Consider the following 27284-nt stretch of genomic DNA (forward strand, 5'->3'; position numbering starts at 1 on the left):
CACAGTACTAAGTACTATAGGTTTTGATACCTTTCGTGTTTGGGGTTTTCATAAAAAAAAAACTCAATGCTAGAGCTCACTCCTGTGCATCATTCAGGAGTGAGCATGGGATGCATATAAATTATCAGGCGATAATTTGCATATAAATTATCAGGCGACACAGAAGCCTACGGCATATATAAACTAGTCTGTAATCAAGTCACAAAAGAGGTTAGGCAGGCAAAGGCAGATTCCAAGAAGTCTTGGGCGAAGGATGCAAAGAGTTCTTTACTTATGGAAACTCTAGGAGGAACAAGCAGTGGTTTTAATCTTGTTCTGCGCTTCATAAATCAGACTGGTCCTTCTCAATTAGCTGATAAACTGAATGAGTATTTTGCATCTACATTCACACATAAGGAGTTATTCAAGGAGGGGAATGTCAGAAGTTTATCAAACTCTAACAGGGAGCTAAGTGATTTTGTAATAACTGAGAGCAAAGTGGAGGAAAAATTGTTGAAGGCAGTGAGGAAGGGGTTAGCAAACCATTAGCCCTAATTATGAGAGTATACTTTGATTCAGGGGAGGGCCCCATGGACTGGAGATGTGCAAATTATCCCCAATTTAGGAAGGGTGTTCAAAGGGTGACACAAATAATTATAGACCTATTAGTGTAACTTCTGTTCTGAGGAAGATAATAGAGTCACTGGTTAAAGAGGTGATACCTAGACAAGACTGCAGTAATAGTTCAGACGCAGCATGGGTTTGTTAAGGGGAAGTCTTGTCTGACCAATTAGAGTGGATACTATGATGTGGTCACAAAGCGGATGCACTTTGATATCATATATTTGGATCTTAGAAAGGCTTTTGATACTGTTGCACATGGAAGACTGCTGTACAAATCGGAACAGTGCGGCATTGGAGGCAAATTGCTGCTATGGATAAAGGGATGGTTGAGTGGGAGAAGACAGAGAGTGGCAATCAATGGACACTGCTCTTCGTGGATTAATGATATTAGTGGAGTCCCTCAGGGTTAAGTGCTGGGTCCATTGTTGTTTTCTGTATTTATAAATGATATCGATGATGGTGTATCAGGCTTAATGTCCAAGTTTGCAGATGATACAAAGGCTGGCAGGGTTGTTAATGACACTAAAGACAGTATGCTACTGCAACAGGATCTAGAAAAGTTAGGCAGATGGGCTGAGAAGTGGCAACTGAAGTTTAACATTGACAAATGCAAAGTACTACATATGGGTAGCAGTAACCCAAGAGAAATGTACAAACTCTGTAGTACTACACTCAGAGAAGTGGAAAGTGAAAAAGACCTGGGGGTATGTGCTGTCATATATGAAGTTCGCTGAGCAGTAAAGACTGGTTGCCAGGGCAGGTTATGGAGACTTTTCAATGATATCTAGGAATTTTGCCAGCAGGGACAAGGAGGTGATTATCCCGAGGTGACTTCCATCTATTGTTGTTGTGCAAGTTGATAGCTTAAATAAATTTAAGGCTGAACTAGACAAACATTTGGCGTGACCAGATGGGCAAAATTGGAAGGTTATTTTTATTTATTTATTTTTTTGGCTGATGCTATATAAGCTTGCCTTCTTGCATCATATGTCTCAACTAATGCTAATATAGGGATGTAATTTGGCTACTGTGACTGATGATAGAATATAGCTGCTAGAGATTCTCTTTGGGATATTTTATTCCATGTTTGGAGTTTAGCATTAGCATTAGTAGAGGCATTTGATGCAAGAAAGCAAGCTTATGCAGCATCAACAAAAAAAAAAAAAAAAAAACCCACTTCCACTTCACCCCTCTGTTCGTTTGAAATACCTGTCCAGCTGAGCCTTAAATTTATTTAGGCTATCAATTTCCACAACAAGGGACAGAAGTCTGTTCCACCAACCAACTACCCGCTGGCTAAAGACAAATTTCTGCACGTCTATCCTACATCTGTCTTTCCTTAATTCGAATTTATGCCCTCTCAAGTGGAAGAATCCCATCAGCATTGAGCATGCTCAAACCATTCAAGCCTTTATACACCTCTATCAGATCACCTCGCTGGTGCCTAGTCTCTAGACACTGTAATTTGCAAAACTTAAGCCTTTCTTTGTAAGAGCACCACTTTGTTTCATTCACTAATCTTGTTGCCCTTCTCTGTACTCGTTCCAGAAGCTCTACATCCCTCTTGAAATTAGGCCTCCAGACCTGTATACAGTACTCTAGGTGTGGCCTGACCATTGCCTTATACAAGGGAATAATCACCTCCTTATCCCTACTAGAAAAATTCTTATATATCATTGACAATACACCATGAGCTACTCTTGCAGCCCATCTGCACTGCTCAGAGAACTTCATATCTGCCTGCACAATTACCCCCAGGTCCCTTTCATTCTCTACCACTGTCAGCTTAGTACCACAGAGTTGATACGTCACTCTAGGGTTACTGCTTCCCATATGTAATACTTTACGTTTATCAATGTTAAACTTCATTTGCCACCTCTCAGTCCATCTGCTCAACCTTTCCAGATCCTGTTGCAGCAGCATAGTGTCAGTAGTGTCCTTGACAACCCTGCCAACCTTCGTATCGTCTGCAAACTTGGACATTAAGCTTGATATACCATCATCAATATCATTTATAAATACAGAAAACAATAATGGACGCAACACTGAACCCTGAGGGACTCCACTAATAACATTAGTCCACGACGAGCAGTGTCCATTGATTACTACTCTCTGTCTTCTCCCCCTCAACCACCCCTTTATCCATAGCAGCAATTTGCCTCCAATGCCACACTGCTCCAATTTGTGCAGCAGTCTTCCATGTCCAACAGTATCAAAAGCCTTTCTAAGATCCAAGTATATAATATCAAAGTTATTCCCTGCATCCAGTTCTTTTGTGACTGCATCATAGTATCCAATCAAATTGGTCAGGCAAGACTTCCCCTTAACGAAACTATGTTGTGTCCGAGCTATAATTGAAGTCGTGTCTAGATGATCCTGCAGTGCTTCTTTAACCATGCTTCCATTAATTTTCCTGGAACAGAAGTTAAACTCACAGATCTATAATTACTTGTGTCAGCCTTTGATCCTCCTTTGTGAATTGGGGTCACATTTGCACATCTCTAGTCTGTAGAGTCCAAGGAAGCTCTCATAATTATGGCTAAGGGTTTGCTAAGATTTGGAGATTACATTTGGGTGGAACCCATTCCCAAGGTGGATGGGGGGAAGTTTTGTTGGAATTGCAACACTATGAAATTGATTGTGTTTATGAGGATATCTTTAAGATTTACACCTAGAGGGTGTAAATTACACCTCGAATAAGTAACGCTTCACTAATAGAGAAGACTATTGTTACTTATTCTCAGTGAGTAGCACCCACCCAGACATGTTTCAAGGCTATTGGCCTATTCGAGGTAGTGCAATATCATGGCAACTCGTCGTGAAGGCAGAGCACAATATGAGAAAGAGCAAATGATGCCTACAACAACTACTTTGTAGTTTCTCAAGAGTTGTCTATGGTGTATCTACACACCGATATTATATAGATATTAAACTCTTAATGTATTATGCCTTGTGCATTTAGTTATTTTAAATATTGTCATATACACCTTTTGGCATCTCTCATATTGTGTGATTATCTTCACAACTGGGTCTTCATGTCTGCAATACCAGGGTACCTGCCCACCCACTGATGATAGGCCAATAGCCTTGAAACATGTCTGGGTGGTGGTACTCACTGAGAATAAGTAACAATAGTCTTCTCCATTAGTGAAGCATTACTTATTCGAGGTAGTGCAATTTCATGGCAACTTGTTGTGAAGGCAGAGCACAATATGAGAAAGAGAAAATGATGCCTACAACAACTACTTTGTAGTTTCTTAAGAGTTGTCGATGGTGTATCTACACACTGATATTATATATTTCATACTTTGGAACGGAACCCCTTTATTACTATGGGAGCAATAACTCAGTATTCGCGTTTTCGGTATTCACGGCATTTCTCAGGAATGTAACCTGAGTTACTGTATTATTAATGGTTTACTGTATTATTATCTTCTAAATATCAAGTGAGTTTCTTGTCAACCATTCTTCCTAGAATTTTACAAAGGCAGCTAGTTAGTGCTATAGGTTGGTAATGCAATTTCCACATAAATCTCATTATATAATGTTCTTGTTTACAATAGTAGTGCACATCATGTAATGTATATTATCTAGACCTGTTGCAGTTTGTCCTGACATGGACAAGGCTTTGTGTATGTATCATAAAAGATACAATATATTAGGCCTTGCTTTTTTGAGGAGAAATTTAATTTATGCTTCCTTTTTTCTGTTTTGAAATATGACTGTGAATGATTTGGTTGCTGAGACTTTTGCAAATATTTCTCCAAGGATATTTGCTATGATCGATTAACTCAGTGACAATTTGATTTTCCCAACGTATTGAAAGGAGAAGTTCTGGTATCAGCCATTCCATTTCTTTATTTTATTCCATATCTTTTGGATATTTGCTGTTCAATTGATTAATGATGTGTAAGGATACATGGCTCCTTTTTACTAGAGTGTCTGATATGTTGTGCTTTTGTTCAGGCTCTTTTTTATAAGTAAGGTTATTTATAGTAGGGTCCTATGAAATGCATCAAAGATTTCTTGTTCTTTCTTGGCTAACTGACATTCTGTTTCACACCATATGACAGTTTCTTGGATGTTTGGGGAATTACATGTTCTGCTGCATATAATATATTTTCCAGTAATATATTTTGCTGTTCTGTTAGGGGTCTCTTGTTGGATTGTTTGGAAGTCTAGTATTTCTAATTCTTTGTGTTTTACCCAGTTCACTCTTTCAAATTTCTATAGGTGTTTCACTTGTTAAGGTAATGAATTCAGCCACTCCCCGCATATTCTGTGCTGAGTGACTGTGATTAGCAGTCCTCCAAAACTAATTGCTTTCCTTTCGGTAATCTCTCAGAATGTTTTGGACAACTTGTTTCAACCAACATGTTTCTTGATCCAAGCCTTTTGATTGACTTAGGGGATCTAGTTATTCCATGTAGTGTTTTCTAGATCACAAATAGTGACAGTTTCCTTACAGTCTGCTTGTTGCTATAATGGACCATTAGGAAAGTTGAAGCGGGGTGTGCATATGTGTGTCATTTCCCCCCTTTTCTTAGCAGTATTAATGGTGTCCATGTTTTAATTTTTCCTGTTTGTCTAGGCAGCCTTGGGAGGGACTAGGATAGTTAGAGTTTTTATTAGTCACTGTTTGCTGTTTTTGATCCTGCAAAGCAAGAATGGTGCCACCTACTGATCAACCAAGAAAACTAAAGGATTGGTAAACAAAATAATGGATCAAAGAAAGGTAGCTTTCTTTTCTGTATATTTTATGCAATATTTTAGAAGTTATATTTTATGCAATATTATAAATATATTTTGAGTGTTTGAACTTATGAGAAACAAGGGTGTGGGGGGGATTGAAAAGTCCTTAGCAAAGATTTTTGCAATCTATATTGGGCTAAGTGAAAGTACGTGCACAGAAAATTTCAGGTTTATAACTATATTCTGTATTGAATACAGTCATAAACCTGAAAATATATTAATATAACTGTAAAATAAGAGAGAGAGAATCGAACACCGTGCAGTTCCCTTCAGTTAAAGGGAATGTCACAGATTCATGAAGACAGGCAGCAAACATTAGGGAAATCTTGTCCTTCGTAGTATGCTATGATCAAAAACTATGTTGCAGAATTTAAGTGTGGATGAGACACTGTAGGAGATGTACCCCACAATGGGAGGCCTGTTACCATATTGACATCTGCAAATATGGATGCCATTCATGAACTGATCATGCAAGACCACAGAATAACATTGACATACACTGAGACAACATTCACTATCTCTCACTTGTGGGAGATGTTGTGGGGGCTCACTTGTGGGTTGGTAATGTTTTAGGAATGAAGGTTTCTTCAAAGTGGGTGCCTAAAGCACTGAATGCAAATCAAAAGTGGGAATGAGTGAGGAGTTGTTGTGAGATTGCGCAGCATTTTTAAGCTATTGAAACTCAGTTTTGAGGGCAGTATATCACTATGGATGAAACATGGATGCACCACTTCAACTTTGAAAAAAAAAAAAGAACAATTGAAACATTGGAAGCATCCCTCTTCTCCCCTTTCTAAAAGGTTTGTGAGAAAGTCTCAACATCCATTTTCTGGTATGCAGAAGGCATGATCATAGTTGATTTCCAGGAACAAAGTGCCACTATAAGTGCCAAGTATTATTCTAAACCTACTGAGATGTTTCCACAAGGAATTGAAGCTCAAGTGAAACAGGAAATTATGGCAGTTATCTTGCATCAAGAAGTGAACTGGTGCACAGTATTTGTGAGATAGGTAACATTGTGTGACTGCGGCTTTGAGCTATCACAGCATCCACCCTACTCAGACTATTTGCTTTTTCCAAATCTCAAAATGGACTTGAAAGGACAGAAATTCCACAATGGCAATGCTGTGATGGATGCAATCAACAACCGGTTTGAGGCAAAAACCTTTGGAATTTTATTTGAGCAAGTTACAAAAACTAGTAGATCATGCCATTAAGCATGTTAACCTAAGGGAGAGGGGGATATGTTGAAAAATAAATGGATTTTCATAACCTTCTAGAATTCTTTCTATGAGAGGCTAGAAACTTTTCAACCTGTCATATACATATGTGCACTAGTAGATCACTCAAGTTTTGCCATAGTCGGTAATATTGCTTGGCACTCAGGGCCATTGGGATAGCAGAAAAAAGACTGATTCTGGGATGGCTGAAAGTGATGACCTGAATGGAACCCAGAAATGAGAATGGCTTTATAGTTAAAAAAATGATTTTCTTGCTACCTTCTACAATTGCAGCAACCTTAAAAGTTCATCTTAAAATAAGGGTTAGGTTATAAAGTAATTAATTAAATTAGTTTATTATAAAGTAATTATGTCATATTAAATTTTTTATGGAATTTATTTTTTTTATACCTTTTCTGTCAGCCATGCTATCAAAAAAACACCATGGGGCATCAGGTCCACTTCCACATTTCACAAAGCACACATAATGGCTTGTTTCTATGCATACTACAGCAAACAGCTCCATGTAAATTCGTGGAACAGGAGCATGATCTTTCAGCATTCGGTATTCTGCTGGAACACCCAATTTGGTATTTTTGTGACGAGAGCGTTTCTTATGACTGTGACTCTGTTTAAAAAAAAAAAAAAAAAAATCATATTCAACTGTAGAATTATAATGAAGCACATAAGTAACAATTTAACTGTAACACTAGCCAATGAAATAAATGTGTTGATTCCAAAAATCACCACAAAATGTCTCTATCACGTCTACGTCAAAAGATGTACCAATGTTTAATGTTAAAATAAAGGGATATATATATACACGTATAATTCAAGTTTGTAATACAAGTGTAAAAAAAATGTTATACTTTCTCCATAACTCATTTAACTTTGGAAAAAATATAATAAATCATTGCAAAATAGTTATATTTCTATAATATAGTATTAATATTAGTAATGGCCGCATGGTGCAAGAAAGCCTATGGCTTATGCTGCACCGGCCAAAAAAAAAAACCCCGAAAAAAACAATGATAAAAATAAATAAATAATAATAATTAGTAAAAGAAAAGGAAATTAAACCTATCATCCTATGCACTTCCCTGACCCGAAGGTACTATCCAGATGACCTTTGAATTTCCCCAAACTGTCAGCCTCTACCACCCATGTAGGCAACTTATTCCAGTAATTTATAACTTGTTGGCTAAAATAAAACTTCCTGCAGTCCAATCCATTTCCCCCCTCGTAACTTGAATTTATGTCCCCTAGTTTTAGCATCATTTATAACCTTGAAAATTCCGTCCTCATTCATTTTACTGATGCCTACAGCCTTAAACACCTCAATCAAATCTCCTCTAAGGCGTCTAGTTTCCAAACTCTGCAACCCACATATTCGAAGTCTTCCTTCATATGGACACCCTTTTGTCGATCTCACCAGGCAAGTTATTCATCTTTGCACCCTTTCAAGAAGCTCGATGTCTTTCTTTAGGTGCGGTCTCCATATTTTAACACAGTATTCCAAGTGTGGTCTAACAAAAGCCTTATATAATGGGATTATCACGTCCCTATCTCTACTTGCAAAAGTTCGATAGATCATCGATAGGACACCGTGGGCCTTCCTTGCAACCTGTTTACAATGCTCAGAGAATTTCATGTCTGACCGTATTGTAACATCCAAGTCCCTTTCCTCTAGTCCTGAGTTTAGTTGAACTCCACCAAGTGAATAAGTTATTTTGGGATTACTGTTTCACAGGTGTAATACCTTATACTTTGTTGGATTAAAGCATGGCTGCCATTTTTCTGACCATTCCTGAAGTCTATCTAGGTCTCTCTGAAAGAAGCTCAGCTTGACAATGATCATTAGCTACTCTACCAATTTTAACATCATATGCATTAGACATCACGCCTTCTATCCCTTCATCGATGTCGTTTATGAAAATTAAAAACAACAGTGGTCCTAATACTGATCCTTGGGGAACCCCACTTCTTACATCAACCCAATCTGAGGAATAGCCAACCCTCTGCCTCCTGCCCTGAAGCCATCCTGCTATCCATCTACGGATTTTCCCAGTGATTCCAACCTGTTCCAGCTAATAAAGCAACCACTCATGTGGGACTGAGTCAAAAGCTTTGCTGAAATCTAGATAAACAATGTCGAAATTATTCCCTAAATCCAGCTCGTGAGTGACCCTTTCATAATAGCGAACCAGATTTGTTAAACGTGATTTTTCCTTTACAAAACCATGCTGAGTACCCTTGAGAATTTCAATTCGATCCAAATGATCCTGAATTCCACCCTTGATCATTGCCTCCATGATTTTCCCTACTACTGAAGTCAGACTGACAGGTCGAAAATTTCCCACTTCACTCTTAGAGCCACCCTTATGTATTGGAGATACATTGGCACTTTTCCAATCCAAGGGAATCTCCCCAGAGTCTAGTGATGCTCGCATAATTAGCCTCAATGGTTCAATGCACTCACTTGCCGCCTCCCTTAAGATTATAAGTATATTCCATCAACTCCAGGAGCCTTACTGGCCTGTAGGCTCGAAAGTTTTCTCATTAAATAATCTTGCGAAATTTCAATATCACTAATTACATATTTTTCAACTTCGCTCCCACAATTTCCCATTGCCACAAAAGGTTTTTCATTTGTAAATATCGATGCAAAATAACTGTTGAGTTCATCTGCAACGGCAGCTGGTGTATTTAATACTATCCCCTTTCCCTTACGTAAAGATCTGATCTGGTTTGTCCTGCTCTTCTTGGCATTTATATATGTGAAGAATTCCTTTATTATTATCATTATTATTATTAGCTACACGGTGCAAGGAAACCTGAGGCTTATGCTGCACCAGCAAAAATTTCCCGAGTTACCCTGAGAGAGAGAGAGAGAGAGAGAGAGAGAGAGAGAGAGAGAGAGAATAGAAGGGAATCACCAATAAAGAGAAGAATGATGATATCCAGCTCAGGACCCTGTAATTAGTGATATGTAATATCACTAATTACATATTTTTCAACTTTGCTCCCACAATTTCCCATTGCCACAAAAGGTTTTTCATTTGTAAATATCGATGCAAAATAACTGTTGAGTTCATCTGCAACGGCAGCTGGTGTATTTAATACTATCCCCTTTCCCTTACGTAAAGATCTGGTCTGGTTTGTCCTGCTCTTCTTGGCATTTATATATGTGAAGAATTCCTTTATTATTATCATTATTATTATTAGCTACATGGTGCAAGGAAACCTGAGGCTTATGCTGCACCAGCAAAAATTTCCCGAGTTACCCTGAGAGAGAGAGAGAGAGAGAGAGAATAGAAGGGAATCACCAATAAAGAGAAGAATGATGATATCCAGCTCAGGACCCTGGGTGTGCCAAGCCCATACTCACCAGATGTGGGCCTTATCCCCCCCTCTTTGCTCTGTTTGCTAGTGATTCTCATAAACTTCCTTTGCCTGTCGAACCTTTTCTGTGGCTCTATTACAGATCACCTTGTAGCTGTTATACGCTTCAGTACTTTTTATTGCTCTGTAACTTTTCCATGCCACCTTTTTCTGGTCAAGTAATATGGCAATTTCACTATTCATCCAACTTGGAACCCCTCCTCATGGAGTATTTTTTTAATGGTATATACGCATTCAAGGCATCTGTGATTAATGTTTTAAAAGCATACCACAGTTCAAATGTATTCATTCTCTGCACGATATCTACCCAGTTAATAGAGGCCATGTATTACCTTAAGGCATCATAATTTCCTTTCCTGAAATTAAAACCCATTCCTTTGCCTTTTAATACTGCTACCTCTCTCATCATCATCCACCGTAGAACTCTGTGATCACTTCCAGCTACTGGTTCCTCTACTGTCAGCCCTGTTATGTCATCTGATTCATGGGTGATGATGAGGTCTAGGATATTCTTTTCTCTAGTACTTTCCCTGACATGTTGATACAAATAACAGTCATCTAGTTGATTTAAAAATTTTGTTCTCCATGTCGAGTTTCCTTCCCATTTACTCCAATCAATTAGAGGCAAATTGAAATCACTAATATACTCAGCATACCTGTAATTGTCCTTAAAAATGTTTGCTACTAAGGGATTTTCTTTTGTATTACTGCTTACTCTTCCTGACAAGGAACCAGCAGTAATCCCCCATCATTACAGGATCCCAGCAACCTTGGTACCGCTTTTCCTTTGTGGAAATATCTTGATGAAACCACTCCCCTTGTTCATCTCCCAGATTTTTGGGGAAAAATTAGAGATGAGAATGAAGAAAATGAATTTTCAATGACATTCGACAGCCCGTGTTTTTGTGGCACTCGAGTAAATTAGACACCAACATTCCATAGTTTTCTTGTTTTCTGGTACCCAAAAAACCATGTACTACCACCTTAAATGATTGTCAAGCTGCCAATTCAAATTCCTTTAACTAGGTTTCAAACACATTGTCTTTTAGGAGTTTCCTAATGGGGGTCCTATGGAAATTCCTTCCTTAAGTTTGGCATATGTTAAATTTGGAAACATGCTTCTCAAGCATGCAAATCCGTTACTTTCTTTATCTAGTCCCTTTACGAAATTTTTCATCAATCCAAGTTTGATGTGCAGGGGTCGAAGAAGAACCTCATTTGATTGCACTAAAGGAATATATTTTACGTTACATCGTCCTGGTATGAACCCAATGTTCCTCTGCTGCATGGCTGTCCCACAAACACAAAAAACAACAATATTTTGTTCTGAAAACCAACAAGCAAACCAATAACCTTAAGATCACTGCATATGTTCCAACCATAATCCTGGTATTTTAGAATCTTAGTATGTAGAACCTTAGACATACTTTCATGACATTCTTTAAGTCCAATTGAATGAAACATAGGAATTGATGGAAATTCGTTGCCATTATGAAGCAAAACTGCTTTTAAACTTAATTCTGAGTTTATCTATGAACAAACTCCATTCATCTGACTTATGCACAACACAGAGTTCTTTCAGCAGTCCAAATATTTAGCATAGTCCAAATAGCAAAATATTTAGAAAACTTTTCATGTCTTTTTCAAAACACTGAAATCTTTGTTCCTGTTGTGAGTCTGTTCCACTGCTGTAACCTAGAACCTAACAGTTTAGCTTGTTCTTTTGGCAAATTTAAGTCTCGAACCAAATTATCTATCTTGTTTGACTAAGGCGCATTTAGGGCTAGAGCCTCAAGCTGCGAACAAATTTAGACTATGTATATAAAGTGCTTAGCATCATAATACACAGCCATTTCTGAATAAACAGAAAATTTTTAAGGTGGCATCGTTTTAGGTTATATCTCATATTGTGAATACCTTCACAACGAGTTGCCATGATATTGCACTACTTCGAATAAGTAACGCTTCACCTAAGGAGAAGACTAGTGTTACTTATTCTCAGATAGGTACCACCACCCAGACAGCACTGTTTCAGGGCTATTTGGCCCTTCGTCAGTGAGTGGGTAGGTACCCAAGTGATGCAATGATGGCAAAAACAGTTATGAAGTATAACTCCACAATATGAGAGATGCCTGATCGTGTATGATGTATTTAGACTAAGGCGCATTTAGGGCTAGAGCCTCAAGCTGCGAACAAATTTAGACTATGTATATAAAGTGCTTAGCATCATAATACACAGCCATTTCTGAATAAACAGAAAATTTTTAAGGTGGCATCGTTTTAGATTATATCTCATATTGTGAATACACTATCTTGTTTGATTAAATGCACCTCACTACCCGAACTTACTGGCTTGATAGTTAACATCTTGTGAAGTGGTAGGAGGGTGCAACCCTTCTACTCTCGGGGGCTGTTTATGTTTGGAGTATAGATTTACAATCAGTGGTGAGCTGTGAATATTTTAACAATGGGCTCGCAGTTTTTCCGACTTTCTACCGAGTAAATTTGATCGGTCACGGAAGTGACGTCATCAGTGGCTTCTGCTAGAGGTGCTTCCCACGCTCGCACTGCTAGTAGTGTGATTAGAGCATGTGACGCATTTTTTGTGACCAGTATGATATCTCGAGTCAGGGGTTGATTTAGGGGGGTGGACAGATGTGGCTTATTGCTCCCTTAACCATGCGAATAAGTGAATGTGTAAAACATTTCATTGTTAGGTTCCTCTAACAGCTGCGTATATAGCTTCAAATACACAATCGGGTACATCAATCGGTGCTGTTTTACAGAGATATTTAGATACGTTGCACTTGCAAGTATACATCTCTTACTATGGTTATCATAAATCCATTGTATCTTGTCTTCCAGAAATTATGAAAATCTGTGAATGATCAATAAAATAATTACAATAAAAAAGCTCTTTTATTTTGTAATCAATATATACAAATCAAAATTCCTAAAAGAAACGCGAAGAATGTTTCGCATAAACCATCTACCGCACGTGCTCGGCACACGTGCAACTTTTTTATTGGTCTTTTTTTTTTAACAACTAGGGAAACATAATGGATACATTTTTTCGTGTTAAAATTTTAATAATGCAAATAAAATTTAACATGAAATATTTCCCACATCACAAATAACATAAAAATTGTAAAAAAACATTGCACAATATAAAAACAAATATTGCATAAAAAACAAACTTTCTAGAAAAAATCACAGATTTCATGAAAAAAAATTATTTCACAAATATTCAAGAAAAATTTATTCTAAAAATTGCCAATTGACTTCTTCATTAATATTTGTTGTCGATCTTCTGCTTTGCTCAATAGCTGAGCGATGATTACAGAGGAATGATTTGATGTAACGATCCAGATCAAATTGAAGCAATGGTTTTCAATTTAGATATATGGTCATCATAATCTGCAACACGTTTAATTGTCAACGTTATTTATTCATTCATTCATTCACACAACATTATTCATTACGCTGAAAGCTCGCTCAGCTTCAGCACTACTAATTGGAATGGTTTCAAAGATATTTCTGGCTTTCTTAATTGAGAAGGGAATTTCATTCGATTTTAAAGATAAACTGTCTTCGACAAAATCTCTAAAATCATTAATTTTTATTTCATATTATCAGAAAACTTAAAAATTTCTTATTCGGTTTACACCGCCTTGCCACCGAGACGAAAGTTATTTCATATTCTACGAATTCAGGTAGCGTATGTTTAAATTTTCTTTCAATGGTATCGTTATTTTCTTTATTTAATTCAAAATCACCCTGTTGCATTAATAATTTATCCTTAAGGATAAAACAATGCATTTAATAACTTGTCACAAGGTAATTTTTTTACTTTCGATTTTGATTTCTTCAAATTCTTTCCACTTCAACACGCTCTCAAATTTTAGCTTTATAATTTTTCAAATTAGCAATAGCATTGATAGTTCAAATAATTATTTATCTGCTTTTACCATAGTGAATATGTAAAGCTTCTGAAAGGTAAGAGAGCTCCTGCAGGATGTCGATCATTAGTGCTAAATGGTTAAGAAATTCCAAATTTAAAAGTCGATTTAACAATCCGGAATATTTAATTTCTGGTTCAAAATGTTTGCACAAAGCGGGGTGATTCCTCCAACCCACAATTGCCGTCCGCAAGCTAAAAGCTGCTCATTGTGGCCCGAACACACGACCAATCTTTATAGTTTCCACATCAAGTTCTTTAGCAATCATCCTTAATTCGCACTAGTTTTTTGGAGATTGGTGATACAGTTTTTTTTTTTTTTTTAATTATTGCCTGTATACCATTATATTTTAGAACATTTTCTACACAGTGAAAGGCTCGACAAAGTTTCAAAATCTGCCAACATTTCATCTTAAAGTTTATATACAGGGTGATCCACTACCAGTGCGACAAACTTGCAGGAGGTGTAGGGGGCACAAAGACGAATCAGAATCACATAGCATTGCAGGGTCCAAAATGCCTTCGTCATGCAGTAGAGGACGTTGGACGTTGAACAGCGATCCCAGTGGAAGTCAGCATTTGCGAACCGTTTCTGTTGAAGAAACCAAGTAGCAAAAGTTCTCCGGAGTGGATAATCCGCAGGCTCCAATGATTGCACGCGTTGCAGATGGTATGAACTCATTTGGTTTGTTGACAGTATCCTCCATACAGTGGATTGGGAAATACCCAATCGTTGGCCTATCGCTCGAGTACTCATACTCGGATTGCCTTCTGCAAGACGTAGGACATTCTCCTCATTGTCTGGCATCCTCGTCGTTCGCTCTCGATTCATGGTACCTCTCGTGAAACAACCAGTCTCACATAACCTTCTGTGCACACGTGTGAAAATCGTATGTGAGGAGCACACCTGTGCGGGAAACGTTCCTGGTACAAGCGCAGAGGGGCGTGCTCATTACAGTCCGCTGCTCCATACGCGAGGTGCATGTCGGCCAGTTCAACGTTTGAATACTCGTCCATCCTACTGCCTTGGGAACCGGTTTGCAAATGCTGACTTCCAGTGGGATTACTGTTCACGCGACCTCCCGTTCAACGTCGGACCCTGCAATGCTATGTGATTCCGATTCGTCTTTGTGTCCCATACACCTCCTGCAAGTTTGTTGCACTGGTAGTGAATCACCCTGTATATATATATATATTCCCCCCCCCCCCCAATTAATCTCATTTATAATGTAAAACTCCTGGCCATGTTGCCATGATAAGTATTATTGTCTCTAGTACATGTTCTGTACTTATCAGCAATAAAGAATTTATATAATATCTTAGTTGCTCAATCCCCCCCCCCCCTCCACTTTGCTACTGTCACTAGTTTTTTGAATACTGTGCAAAATGTCGGAATCACACGGATATTCAGCTACTGTGGCCATGTAAACATAGATAGGAGAAATTTACTGGAAGATATGGAACACTCACTTCTCCTAAAAACATACACCTGTTTGTCAGAGTAAAGGGGAACCACAACACAGGTTGACCAGAGGCTATAATCCGTGTTGGGAATCTTCTTAATCCTCTGACTGGCTATGGAAAGCATATTGACTAGCGCGACTTCTGGTATGTGACTGCTTAGAAATGCTCTGGTATGTGACTGACACCACTAACATTGCGAAACGGTAATCCTTTTCACCCTTCAATCGCACTTTCTAATTACCTAAAGGCCGAGGTGAGAACAATACATACAAAGTTGTCTCTCCTAATTCGTTCGTTACATGGAAATTTTCTTCCTTCAACGGAAACTATTTTAAATGCAATTACCAAGGAGAATCAAAAAAATCAACAATAAAGAAGTTTGTGAAACAGAAGTCGGACTGTCGTTAAATCAAAAATTAAGCAATTTTAAAATACGTAACTGATCGATTGCGCCATTAAAATGCTGGGATTGGTGCCCCCCTCGCCCCACCGCAGTTTTGGCTCTGGATACTCAATAATTGCATTCAGGATTTCATTTGTAAAATAAATGATCATCTCAACAATGGGCTCGCAAATTTTCAAAAAAAGTAACAATGCGAGCCCACTATAGCTCACCACTGGGCTTATGTGTTGCCTGAAAATTTATATGCATCCCATATCCTTTTCTGGCATGAGTCTCATTAGTTCATCTGACATCCATTTAGGCCTAAACCTTGAACAGCATTTCTGAATCAGTATGAAAAGCTTAGTAGCTTCCACAATTAATTCCTTGAATGCTTCCTATTCAGAATCTGCTGTTGGTAACATCATCAGTTGGTTCCATTGTATAGAATTCAAAACCTTTATGAGACCATTGTAGTCACCTTTATGAAAGCAAAAACCTTACCCTTAACCCCTGATGGCACTTATATCTTTAAGTAAATCCCACATCAGTACACTGTGATTACTGCCACTTAGTGGTTCCTTCTGGTAAGTATGGACTTGGCACACCCAGAGTCCTGAGCTGGATATCATCATTCTTCTCTTTCTTGATTCTCTTGATTCCCTTGTCTCTCTCTCTCTCTCTCTTAGGGTAACTTGGGAATTTTTTTTTTTTTTGGCTGGTGCAGCATAAGCCTCAGGCTTCCTTGCACCATATAGCTAATAATAATAATAAATTCTTAATGCACAAATAATCACTGCTGAGAACCAGATCAAGAATATTACTCCCTTTGTTTGCCTCTCAAACATGTTGCTGTAGAAAACAGTCATCCAGTAAATCTACAAGTCTTGCTAGTGTGCAAGTGACCAACCCACAAGTTCCAGTCAATATCTGGGAAGTTAAAATCCCCACTATAAGACATTTACTGCCCACTCTGGTCTAATGAGTAAAATTGTTTATTGTACTTATTATACCTATATAATACACTCCTACTCTCATTTTTGCTTTCCTAGTGCTTATGTCACACCAAACTAACTCAACGTCACACTGTCCACCCATGTAAACTGGATGCACTTCCTTAGATTTTGTGTTTCTTAACTAACAGCATAAGCTCTCCTCCTTTCCTATCCTGTCTGTCCTTTCTCTACATATTGAACTGGCCATATTCCAATTTTGCACTTCTTATATCTGTATGTAACCATGTCTCCGATATCCCAACAATATCAGCCTTTGATGCCTTGATCAGCAACTCAAATTCATCAAATTTATTTACTATACTTCTAATATTGGTGCACATGCAAGTATACATGCACCTGTTCTTACTCTTAGTTACCCTAACACAGCCCATGTATTTACTTGTTCCACGGTAACTCCCAGCAGCTCTTGAAATCCCCAGCAACTTACTGTGAATTCCCCCCCCAAGCTAGCAGTTTTTTAAACCCACCTAACACTGCCTCAAAAGCGCCCCCTGCTATTTAAGTGTATCCCATCCCTGTAGAACTTTAAGAGCAGTCTCTATAGTTAAGAAGCACAGGCCACACTGAGAAAAATTCTATCTCACAAACCTTGCACAATCTCTCTAGGGCTGAACTGACTGACAAGCCTCTCATCATGTACTCCCTCCTGTCAGTGTGTAGAATTGCAGATACTTTCAAATTTAACCCTAACTTACAACTTTTTAAGTAAATCGGCAGAACTCCTACTCTTAATGTCATTAGTGCCAATGTGTACAACAATATCACCCTCTGTGCCCCTAAAAGATTATATATGCTCTAGAACGTCATAAATTTTTGCCCCTGGCAGACATACGCTGGTCCTATTCCACCTATCCTTTTTACACAATATATTACCTGTCTCCCTGACAGCAGAATCACCGACAATAACTAGCTCCCGTAGGATCAGTGCATTCTGCCTTGGAGATTGCTGCTGTGTTGCCTGATGCACAAGAGTGAGCTCTGGCATTGAGTTGGGCAGCTGAGACTTGATGGTCCTCAACTTTAATACCTTTGAAGGCATCAACCAGACTCTTCAAACTCCCATAGGCATCCATCAGAACGCTTAGTGGCGCCTAATTTCTTGACACTCTCTGCACGTAGTACACAAAAAGACTTCCTTCTTGACTAGATCATGTTCTGTTCCAGAAAGGTCCGAAAACATTTCACAAGTCGCATTTTTTTGGCTGTGATGTTTTGGAGAATTGTTTCTTACAGTGCTTACTTGTGGAAATGAAGCTTCTTTAATGCCAACGATAGCAGCCATATTATTAGCCGAATTGAGAAATTTTTGGACTGCTTTCTTTAAAATATTCCGTGATATTTTGTAAACATTCAAGAGCTTACTGTATATCAGAATCCCTTTTTTTTTTTGCAAAATATTTAGTTTCTCTAGTCATTTCATCTGTAATCTAGGTGGTAGATGACTTTCATCAACCGGTGAAATACCACCACTTTGCTTATTGTAGGCTTGAAGTGGTGAAACCCATGTTTAGTCTCTAGAGCAAAGTTTCCGGTATCCCTCTCCCCCTCCCCCCATACTTCTCCTTCAACCCATGCACGGTACTAAGTACTATAGGTTTTGATACCTTTCGTGTTTGGGGTTTTCATAAAAAAAAAAAAAATATATATATATATATATATATATATATATATATTTTGTGAAATTATTTTAATAATTTCATTTTGCATTTGATCACCCAAATAATGCATGATATTTTTAGATTCAGATTTTTGAATACAGCGAATATGTTCTGCCACAACTGAATCAAATTTAGCAATTGTTTCAGTAAGTTTTAAAAAGTTACCAGTTTCATTTTCATATAAATCTTTTAAAGATCCCCTTGAACACTATACATTGCTTTGTTAAAAACAGTATCATATACTGTACTGTATATTATTGTGGCTGAACTCCAGGACATGAATATCTCTATTGCGGGCATGGCTCAAAGAACGGAGTGCTTGTTCTGTTGAGTTCTGTGATTGGCTGATTATTGGGAAATAATTTACCTTATTTTGAATTTCTGATTGTTTGATTGAATGCAAATTCGCTTCTGAATTTAGCAGAAAATACGAAATTATCGTGCTGTTGTTTAGTCATTGTCGTGCTGCTCTCAGTTGTGTGTTATTAATGTAAGGCTGCAATTGAACGATGTATGAGTATGAATTTGATTTGCTTCGGAATACAAGCGTTTTCAGTGGCGGATGTTTGATGAAGTGTACCAACCGGCATGCGAGGACTGATGCTATGCTTTTTTTTTTGTTTTGTTTTCAAGTTGTTTCTTGACAGTTTGATGTTTTTCACATTAATTGTATGAGTTGTTAGTATCAGGTTCTCTTTATATTAGCAGGGGTGTGGGGGTAGCAGCCCCCAGAACAAAAAAATAAGTGTTTCTGTTGGGGTGCATAAGCAATTCTCATTGTTAATGCATATGAAATTGCCTAGTAATGTACGGGCGAGAAGAATCAGTTGTATGTGGTGTTAATTTTTGTTAGCTATTTAAAAAAAAATTGCTGTTTTTTCTTCATTTCAGCTCCGACATATTGTGATGTCACGTGACATTCCCCAGTAACATGCAGGAGAGGGGATAAAGAAAAAACAGCAAAACGGAATTTTTTTTTTTTTTTTTTTTTTTAAATAGCTAACAAAAATGGGAGGTGTCTTCACGTCCTGTCACTGTCTTCTTCCTCTCTTTCCGGCCGAAGTACAGGGTTGTACCCATATTGTGGAGTATAACCCGGCAAATTATAAATAGGAAACACAGATCCAGATAATAAGCAAATGAACGTAAGTCATCAATTTCGTGTACTTTCTTTATTTCAAATGAATTATTTGATTGCCGTGTTGAATACTGGTAAACGTTAACCAATCAGATGACCAGTGTGACTCCTGGGTATGTGTGACAGGCAGCTGGATAGGTTTTAAGAGTACCCAGAGTTGCAGGATGGTAAACCCTTTGACTCTTAATTCATGCTTGCAGCACACTAATTGCCTCAATTGCCTGAAGGCCAGAGGTGTGAACAATGTGTTCCCAGTTGTCTCTCGCAATCCGTTCATTATATGGAAATTTTCTCTAATCTATGGAAATTATTTTAAATGTAATTGCCAAGGGGAATTAAAAAAAATATTGCTAAATAGAAAATTTCACTATAAAGAAGTTTGTTAAACAGAGGTATGTCTAAAAGTTTTTTGGCGCCCTCTTGAACTACCACCTGTAAAATTTTACCACCTTTTGAACTGTGACACTTACCTCACCTACCCACTTGTGGTGGCTCTGCCCAGGCTCTCCACCCACCATTGGGCCCAAGGGACCTCACTAACTTGTAAGCAATAAATACACCCAGGAGTGGTATTCCTGTGCCACTCAAGCACCATTTTACCATAAACACATACCAGCCCCTTCACCAGCCTGAATCGTAACCCTCATACCATGAGGGTAGTACTGTGGAATCAATATATTTGACCCTTGCAGGCAAACTAACTGTTCCTGGGTGAGCCAGCCTAGAATCTCCCATCTTGTCAAAGCAGTCATGAAAGTAATATGTTGAAACCTGGTCTGTCCTTAACCACAAGGAACATTTCCCCCCCACCCGTTCGAAGTTTCCATGGGTCACAGCACGTGGTGTTAGCTCAGAAACTAGTCTGTGCACTGGATCCAAGTGATGCTAATCGGGGGAACCCCCCCCCCATATCGCCTGGGGAAGTCCACTCACAATGTACATGGAATTGCATTCTATGACAAAAAATGCAAATAAATTTTACATGCAGGAAATCATCACTGTAAAATGCTACATCTATTTTTACATTTCTTTCTGGGCATTGCATGCAGTCCTTATCCTTTGTGTACAAATTGTGATTACATCGCATTTCTTGCAACTTAAAAATTTAAAAATTACATCTATATCCAGTATACAAGGCAAATGTATTATCTTTTTTTTGGATTTTACAATACATCGTACATTAGTTCATTTTACAATGCATGTCTTGTGTAAATCTGAAATTTAGTCATATTTCTTTGTGACATTCATATCTCTTTCTTATTGATTATTAATTATGAAATTCACAATTTTTGTATTTCATATTTATTTTTGTCTTATTAATTATGAAATGATTGCATATTTCAGAGGACACTGATATTATCCTGTTTGTATTTTGCAATATAGTAGTATGATTTTCTATTTCATGAACAGTGTCAGCAAAGGCAAATATTTGACATATAAGACATCCTGGCATGCAAATTCCCAAGTGTTCAACAGAAATTAATCTACCACCTTATAGCGATGCACATTATCCAAATTATTCATTCCTATAAAAACACCAGTTGCAATCACATCATTCCCATTTTTTGGCTTGCTTAGTAGAACAGCCACATCTCCAATATCAGCATGGCAAGTTATTGTCATTGACATGATTCTTGGAGATGGTGGGCCACTGGACGACTTGAAGCCGGGCAGTAAGGGGCAGAAGTGGCTTACTGTGTCATGCAGTGTTGTCTCGGCACTATGGAAGCAGTTGCAGGAGACAGGAACCATTACAATAAGAGTTGGCCAAGGTTGTCTGAGGGCTACATCAACCAGAACAGACTGCTAGCTGGTGCTAACAGCAAGATGGAACCCTACGATGTCCTATCATCAACTGTCTCTTGAGGTTGCTGTGGCCAGTAATCTCAAGAGACAGTTGAAGACAGTTTCCAACCGGACTGTCTTAAGAAGGCCCAATTCGAGTGGACACAATGGAGCCAGTGATTTGTATCCAATTAACCCCAAACCACTGCAGAGTTCATCAAAACTGGTGTCATAAACACGTGACTTGGGTCCTGACAAATGGGGTACAATTCTGAACATTATTTCATGTGGAGACAACAATAAGGTACCATCCCTCCAACGTCAGCGAAAGAGACATTTATGGTGGAGACGGTGTTCTTGTGGGGGATGGAATAATGATTAACAGCTGCATCCCCTTCATGTTTTTTGATTGGGGAGCCGCAGTGGTACTGAGAACAGTTTTTGCAACCACCCTTTGAATCCTATGTGTGAATTTTTTTTTTTTTTTTGGCTGATGCTGCATAAGCTTGCTTTCTTGCATCGAATGCCTCTGCTAATGCTAATACAACAGTTTTGCAACCCATGGACCAGGGGTTAATAGCTACCTTTAAAGCTTATTACCTACAGCAAACATTTACAGAAATGGTAAAAGCTTTGGACATGTCCAACATTACCATCAGAGAATACTGGCTGTCGTCTGATGTCTTAAAGGGCATCAATCACATTAACACAGCTTGGCAAGAAGTGACTGTCGATTGTCTAAATGGATTGTGGCGTAAACTTCTCCCAGATTTCATGCATGACTTCGGAGGATTTGAGCCACAACAGAATGTTGTAGAAGACATTAGCAGGCTGGCACAAGAGGCAGGGTTAAAAGTTACAGTTGAAGATATAACTGAGCTCAAAAAGTCACACAGAGACTCTTTCAAATGAAGACCTTGAAGAGTTAGCTGCAGAACTTAGCCAATAGCAGAAGAGAAAGAAGAAGACTCTCCTTTAAATTTATGAAGACTAGTGATTTACAATGGATTCTTGTTCTTGCAAGTGTAGAGTCCCCTCAGTAATGAGCTCTATGACATTGATCACAAGTGGGAGAGGAGTACCACAGTTAAAAGGGGTGTTAATATCAACCCCGAGCCCTTATTTTGAAATTCTTAAAGAAAGGAGACAGATATCCAGGCAATCAATGCCTGATACTTTCTTCAAAAAAAGGCAATCTTCTCAACCAGGGCTGTCAACAGATCATCAACCAGGGCCTTCAACAGATCCTAAACCAGGACTTCAAAAGCCAACTAAAACTTCGGCATTACACCTTTGTCAAAATGTTTTATGTATGTATTAATTATTTTTTATTTACATGTACATACTATTATATTTATGTAGGTTAAAAATAAAACACTTTTATAATTAAAAAAAGTTAATTTCTGAGCTTTAAATACTCTAGTATTGAAAAGGGTAGGTAAAATTTTTGGTGCCTGGAACCTAATCCTGTGATTTTCCATTGACGCTATGATATAAAGGATTCCATTTGTGCCTGTCCCACCAGGAACCTAACCACAGCATAAATCGAGGGCTACCTCTAATGTCAAAATTATTTTTTGCATCTAGTTCCTTAGTCACGGCATCATAGTAATCTGTCAGACTGATTAGACAAGACTGAATCTCAACAAATCCATGCTGTAACCACAGTATAATTGCATTCCTGTCCAGATGGTTATGCATTTGCCTGGAAGAAATATTAAGTTAATAGGTCTGTAATTACTCATGTCACCTTTGCATCCCCCTTCATGAATTGGAGACACATTTGCACATCTCCAGTCAATAGGGACCTTCCCTGAATCCAAGAATTCTCTCATAATTATGGGAGATCCATTTAGGTATAGGCCTCGAACAGTATTTCTTTGTTGGTAAGAAAAGCCTAGTAGCTTCTCTGAGCACTTCACTGAATACTTCCCATTTAGAATTTGCTGTTGGTAACATCATCAGTTGATACCACTGCACAGTTTGTTTGTTTGTTTGTTTGTTTTATGGCGCATTAGCATCTAAGGCTATAATGCGCCAAGTCAACCACTGCACAGAATTTAAAAACTATCTGAGACCACTGTGGTCACCTTTACGAAGGTAAAAGCCTTTCCCTTTGCCCTTTACAGTAGTTATGTCTTTTTTATTATTATTAGCTATATGGTGCAAGGAAGCCTGAGGTTAACGCTGCATCAGCCAAAAAAAAAATTCCCGAGTTACCCTGAGAGAGAGAGAGAGAGAAGTAGAATGGAATCACCAAGAAAGAGAAGAATGATGATATCATATCCAGCTCAAGACCCTCGGTGTGCCAAACACATACTCACCAGGCGCCTCCGTAGCCAGGTGGGCAGGAGCAGCAGTGCATAGCACACGCTTCTTGATTAGACCGGGGTTCGAGCCCGTGACCACCAAATACGAAGGATGCGGAAAGGTCAGGGAACGACCACCGCATATCCCCGGAGCAATATGGCCTTAGTTGCTAATGCTCCTAAAAACCAAAACAACAAACAACAACGCATACTCACCACATGTGAGCCCCTGGGGTTACCTTAGATAAATCTTACATTAGTACAATGTGATGATTGCCACCCTCATGATTTTTAATGCATGAGGAATCACTGCCGATAATCAGATCAAGAGTACTGCTTCCTCTTGTCTCTCTAACATGCTGCTGTAGAGAACAGTCTTCCAAGAAATCCACAAAAGTCTTGCTAGTCTATGAGTGACCAACCCACAAATTGCAGTCAACATCTGGAAAGTTAAAATCCCCAATTATGAGACATTCTGATTTGCTGGCCTACTCTATTTCTCTGTATAGCTGTTCGGTATACTCATCACAGTCAAGCCTATAACACACTTAACTTAATTTTGTTTTCCCAGTGCTTATATAACACCAAACTGACTTAACATTGCACTTATCACCAAACTGACCTGGATGCACTGCCTTAGATTTAATATGCTTCTTACCTGAGAGCATAAATCCTCCAACTCTCTTGTCCTGTCTGTCCTTCCTGTATAAATTGTACTCCCAATATTAAAATTCAGCATAATTTATGTCTGAGTGACACCATGTTTCTGCTATTCCTACAATGTCTGCATTTGATGATTTAATCGGTACTTCAAATTCAACAAATTTATTTACAATGCTCTTAACATTAGTGTACATGCAAGTATATTTGCACATGTTCTTACTGTTAAATGCCCTAACACAGCCCATGTATTTATTTGTTCCATGATGACCCACAGCAGTGGGTCATCATGGAACCATCAAAGTCCTAGACATCTTGCTTTCCAGGCTGTTGCATGTATTAATAATAACAATGTAAGAATCACTTTCACCTCTGCCTCTGGCTCTAGTTAAGCTGCTAGTCTGTGTATCTCATTGAAGCTAGCAGTTTTCCAACCCACCTCACACTGCCTCAATAGCATCAGCAAATATTCCTGCACCTGCTTCTAATCAAGTGTATCCCATCTCTGTAAAAGCAGTCTCTCCTGTTAACAAGAACAGACCATGTTCAGAAAAATTCTACCCCATAAGCCTTGCACATTATCTTCAGGGCTGAATTGATACATATACTCCCCCCTACTTTGTCTGGGCAGAATTGCAGACACTTTCAATTTCAATCGTAACTTGCAACTTTTTCCTAATATTGTCCTGTACGTCCTCAGATCTCTTATTCTTAATATCATTAGTGCCAAACATGTATAACAGTATCATGTTTTGAGCTCTTAAAAGATGATATCTGCTGTACAATATCATCTACTTTTGCCCCCAGCAGACATACACCCGTTCTATTCCACGTATCCTTCTTGCACAATACATTTTCTGTTTCCCCGACAATAGAATCACCAACTGTAACTAGCTCCTGTGGGACCAGCACATTCTGCCTTGAAGATTGCTGCTGTGTTGTCTGATGCATCCCCATTTTGATTCCTTCAAGGGCATCTACCCCTCTCTTCACCCTCTCATAATCACCCATCAGAACACTGAGTTGGCACCTAATTTCTTCACACTCTCTGCACCAAATGCACAAAGACACCCCACCCCCCCACTTGGCTGGATTATGTCTTGTTCCAGAAAGGCCTGCAAACATTTCACAAGTTGTACATTTTTAGGCTGTGATACATTCACAGCCCCCTTCAGTTCTCTCCTAAGCCACAGCACTCCCTCTACTTTGTGCCCTTTGCTTTGCTGCTGTAGTGTGGGGTATGATTTCTGTTTAAATACAATTTAATTGATTAACAATGAAAATTAATAAATTTAATTGATTAACTGAAATACTACTCTAAGCTAATAGATTCCTAAATGCAGTGATACATATTATGCTATCAAGGTCAAGAGATATGTTACACCATAAATTAAAATTCCTTAGCTAAACACAAAAAAGTTATATGCTCAACAAGTGATTTGAATCTTCCAGCTACTTATTTATTGCAATTAAAACCCTACTATTCCACAACACTACTCGTAATGTTGTTGTTGTTTGTTATTTGGTTTTTAGGAGCATTAGCAACGAAGGCCATATTGCTCCAGGATATACGGTGATCATTCCCTGACCTTTCCACGTCCTCTGTATTTGGTGGTGACGGGCTCGAACCCCGGTCTAATTGAGAAGCGTGTGCTATGCACTGCTGCTGCTCCTTCCCACCTGGCTACGGAGGCGCCACTCGTAATGTGCTACCACATTCTCGCAAAAACATGGATACAATAGTGGTACAAATAGTAAATCATAACTTACAAGATCACTAGCTAAATTTACAAATGAGCAAATGAACATGACTAATGCTATTTAAGCTGACCGGGCTAGCCTGGTGGGTAAAATGCCTGCCTGGCAACCCAAAGGTTGCAGGTTCGAATCCCACCTCGGGCTTGGATCAAAGTACTGCAAAAAAACCTTGGGATTATGGCCACAGAAGCCGAAGCGCCAACAACTACCCAAAAAAAAAAATGCTATTTAAACTATTTACAAAACATTAATTTAATATATTAATTGATCAAAAAAACCTATCTTCCCACGAGTACAAAATTCTGAACCCTGGCACTTATAATCTTGTATCTGAGACTAATGGTGCAAGAAATAAATGCAATGTAAAGCATATACAGAAAAAAAGGGTATACAGCAAAAAAAAAAAAAGCAACACTTTCCATTTCACATGTCCAGCCCAAACAAACATTTAATATAGTTTTTCCTTGAATTTATTCAAACCATCTACCTCTACAACACCAGACGGGAGTTTGTTTCAACAATCAATGATCCTTTGGCTGAAGGCAAATTTCTGCACATGCAATCTGCAATCACCATTCCTCAGTTTGAATTTATATCCCCTCACATGTGTAGTCTGAGAAAGAGGAAGGAATCCATTACTGTTTAGCTTTTTCAATCATATTTCCTTGCAGGTGCCTTGTCTCCAGATGTTGCAATTTTCAAAACTGAAGCATTTCTGTAAGAGCACTCTTTTTTCTACCCTTTGTAACCAATCCACAAGATGTGGTCTAACCATTGCCTTATTCAATGGTATAATCATGTCCCTATCTCTCCTGACAAAATTTGTGATTATCACTGACAAAACCCCATGAGCTGCATTAGCAACTTTGCTGCTCAAAGAACTTCATATCTGCCTGCACAATTTCCACCCTGAGTGTGGTACATTAATCTGCGATTAATGTACCTGCACACCATATGAAGTACCTTGCAATTTTCAACATTAAAGTTCATTTGCCATTTTTCAGTCTGTGTACCCAATTTGTATTGAGCTTGTTGAAGTAGCATACCCTACTGCTTTATTATATTCTGTAAATTTAGACGTTAAGTCTGATATGCCTTCAATATCATTAATAAATATAGTAAACAACAATGGACCCAGCAATGAACCAGGATTCTGCTAATAACATTAGTTGAAGAAGA

General features: G+C 38.4%; 1 protein-coding gene across 2 annotated transcripts in view; it reads right to left on the reverse strand.

Moving 5' to 3' along the window:
* Positions 1 to 27284, reverse strand: part of CYLD (ubiquitin carboxyl-terminal hydrolase CYLD) — a 645450-nt gene that overhangs the window by 15854 nt on the left and 602312 nt on the right. Inside the window, exon 15 of one of the 2 annotated variants that reach the window (XM_090382243.1) lies at positions 6987 to 7203. The exons of the other annotated variant lie outside the window; for it this stretch is intronic. Coding sequence (XP_090238369.1) covers positions 6987 to 7203 — 217 coding nt within the window. The remainder of the gene's footprint in view (positions 1 to 6986; positions 7204 to 27284) is intronic. 2 annotated transcript variants of the gene reach the window in all.

Source organism: Mastigoproctus giganteus, chromosome 10, assembly GCF_048544385.1.
Source record: "Mastigoproctus giganteus isolate SK-2022 chromosome 10, ASM4854438v1, whole genome shotgun sequence".
Lineage (NCBI taxonomy): Eukaryota > Metazoa > Arthropoda > Arachnida > Uropygi > Thelyphonidae > Mastigoproctus > Mastigoproctus giganteus.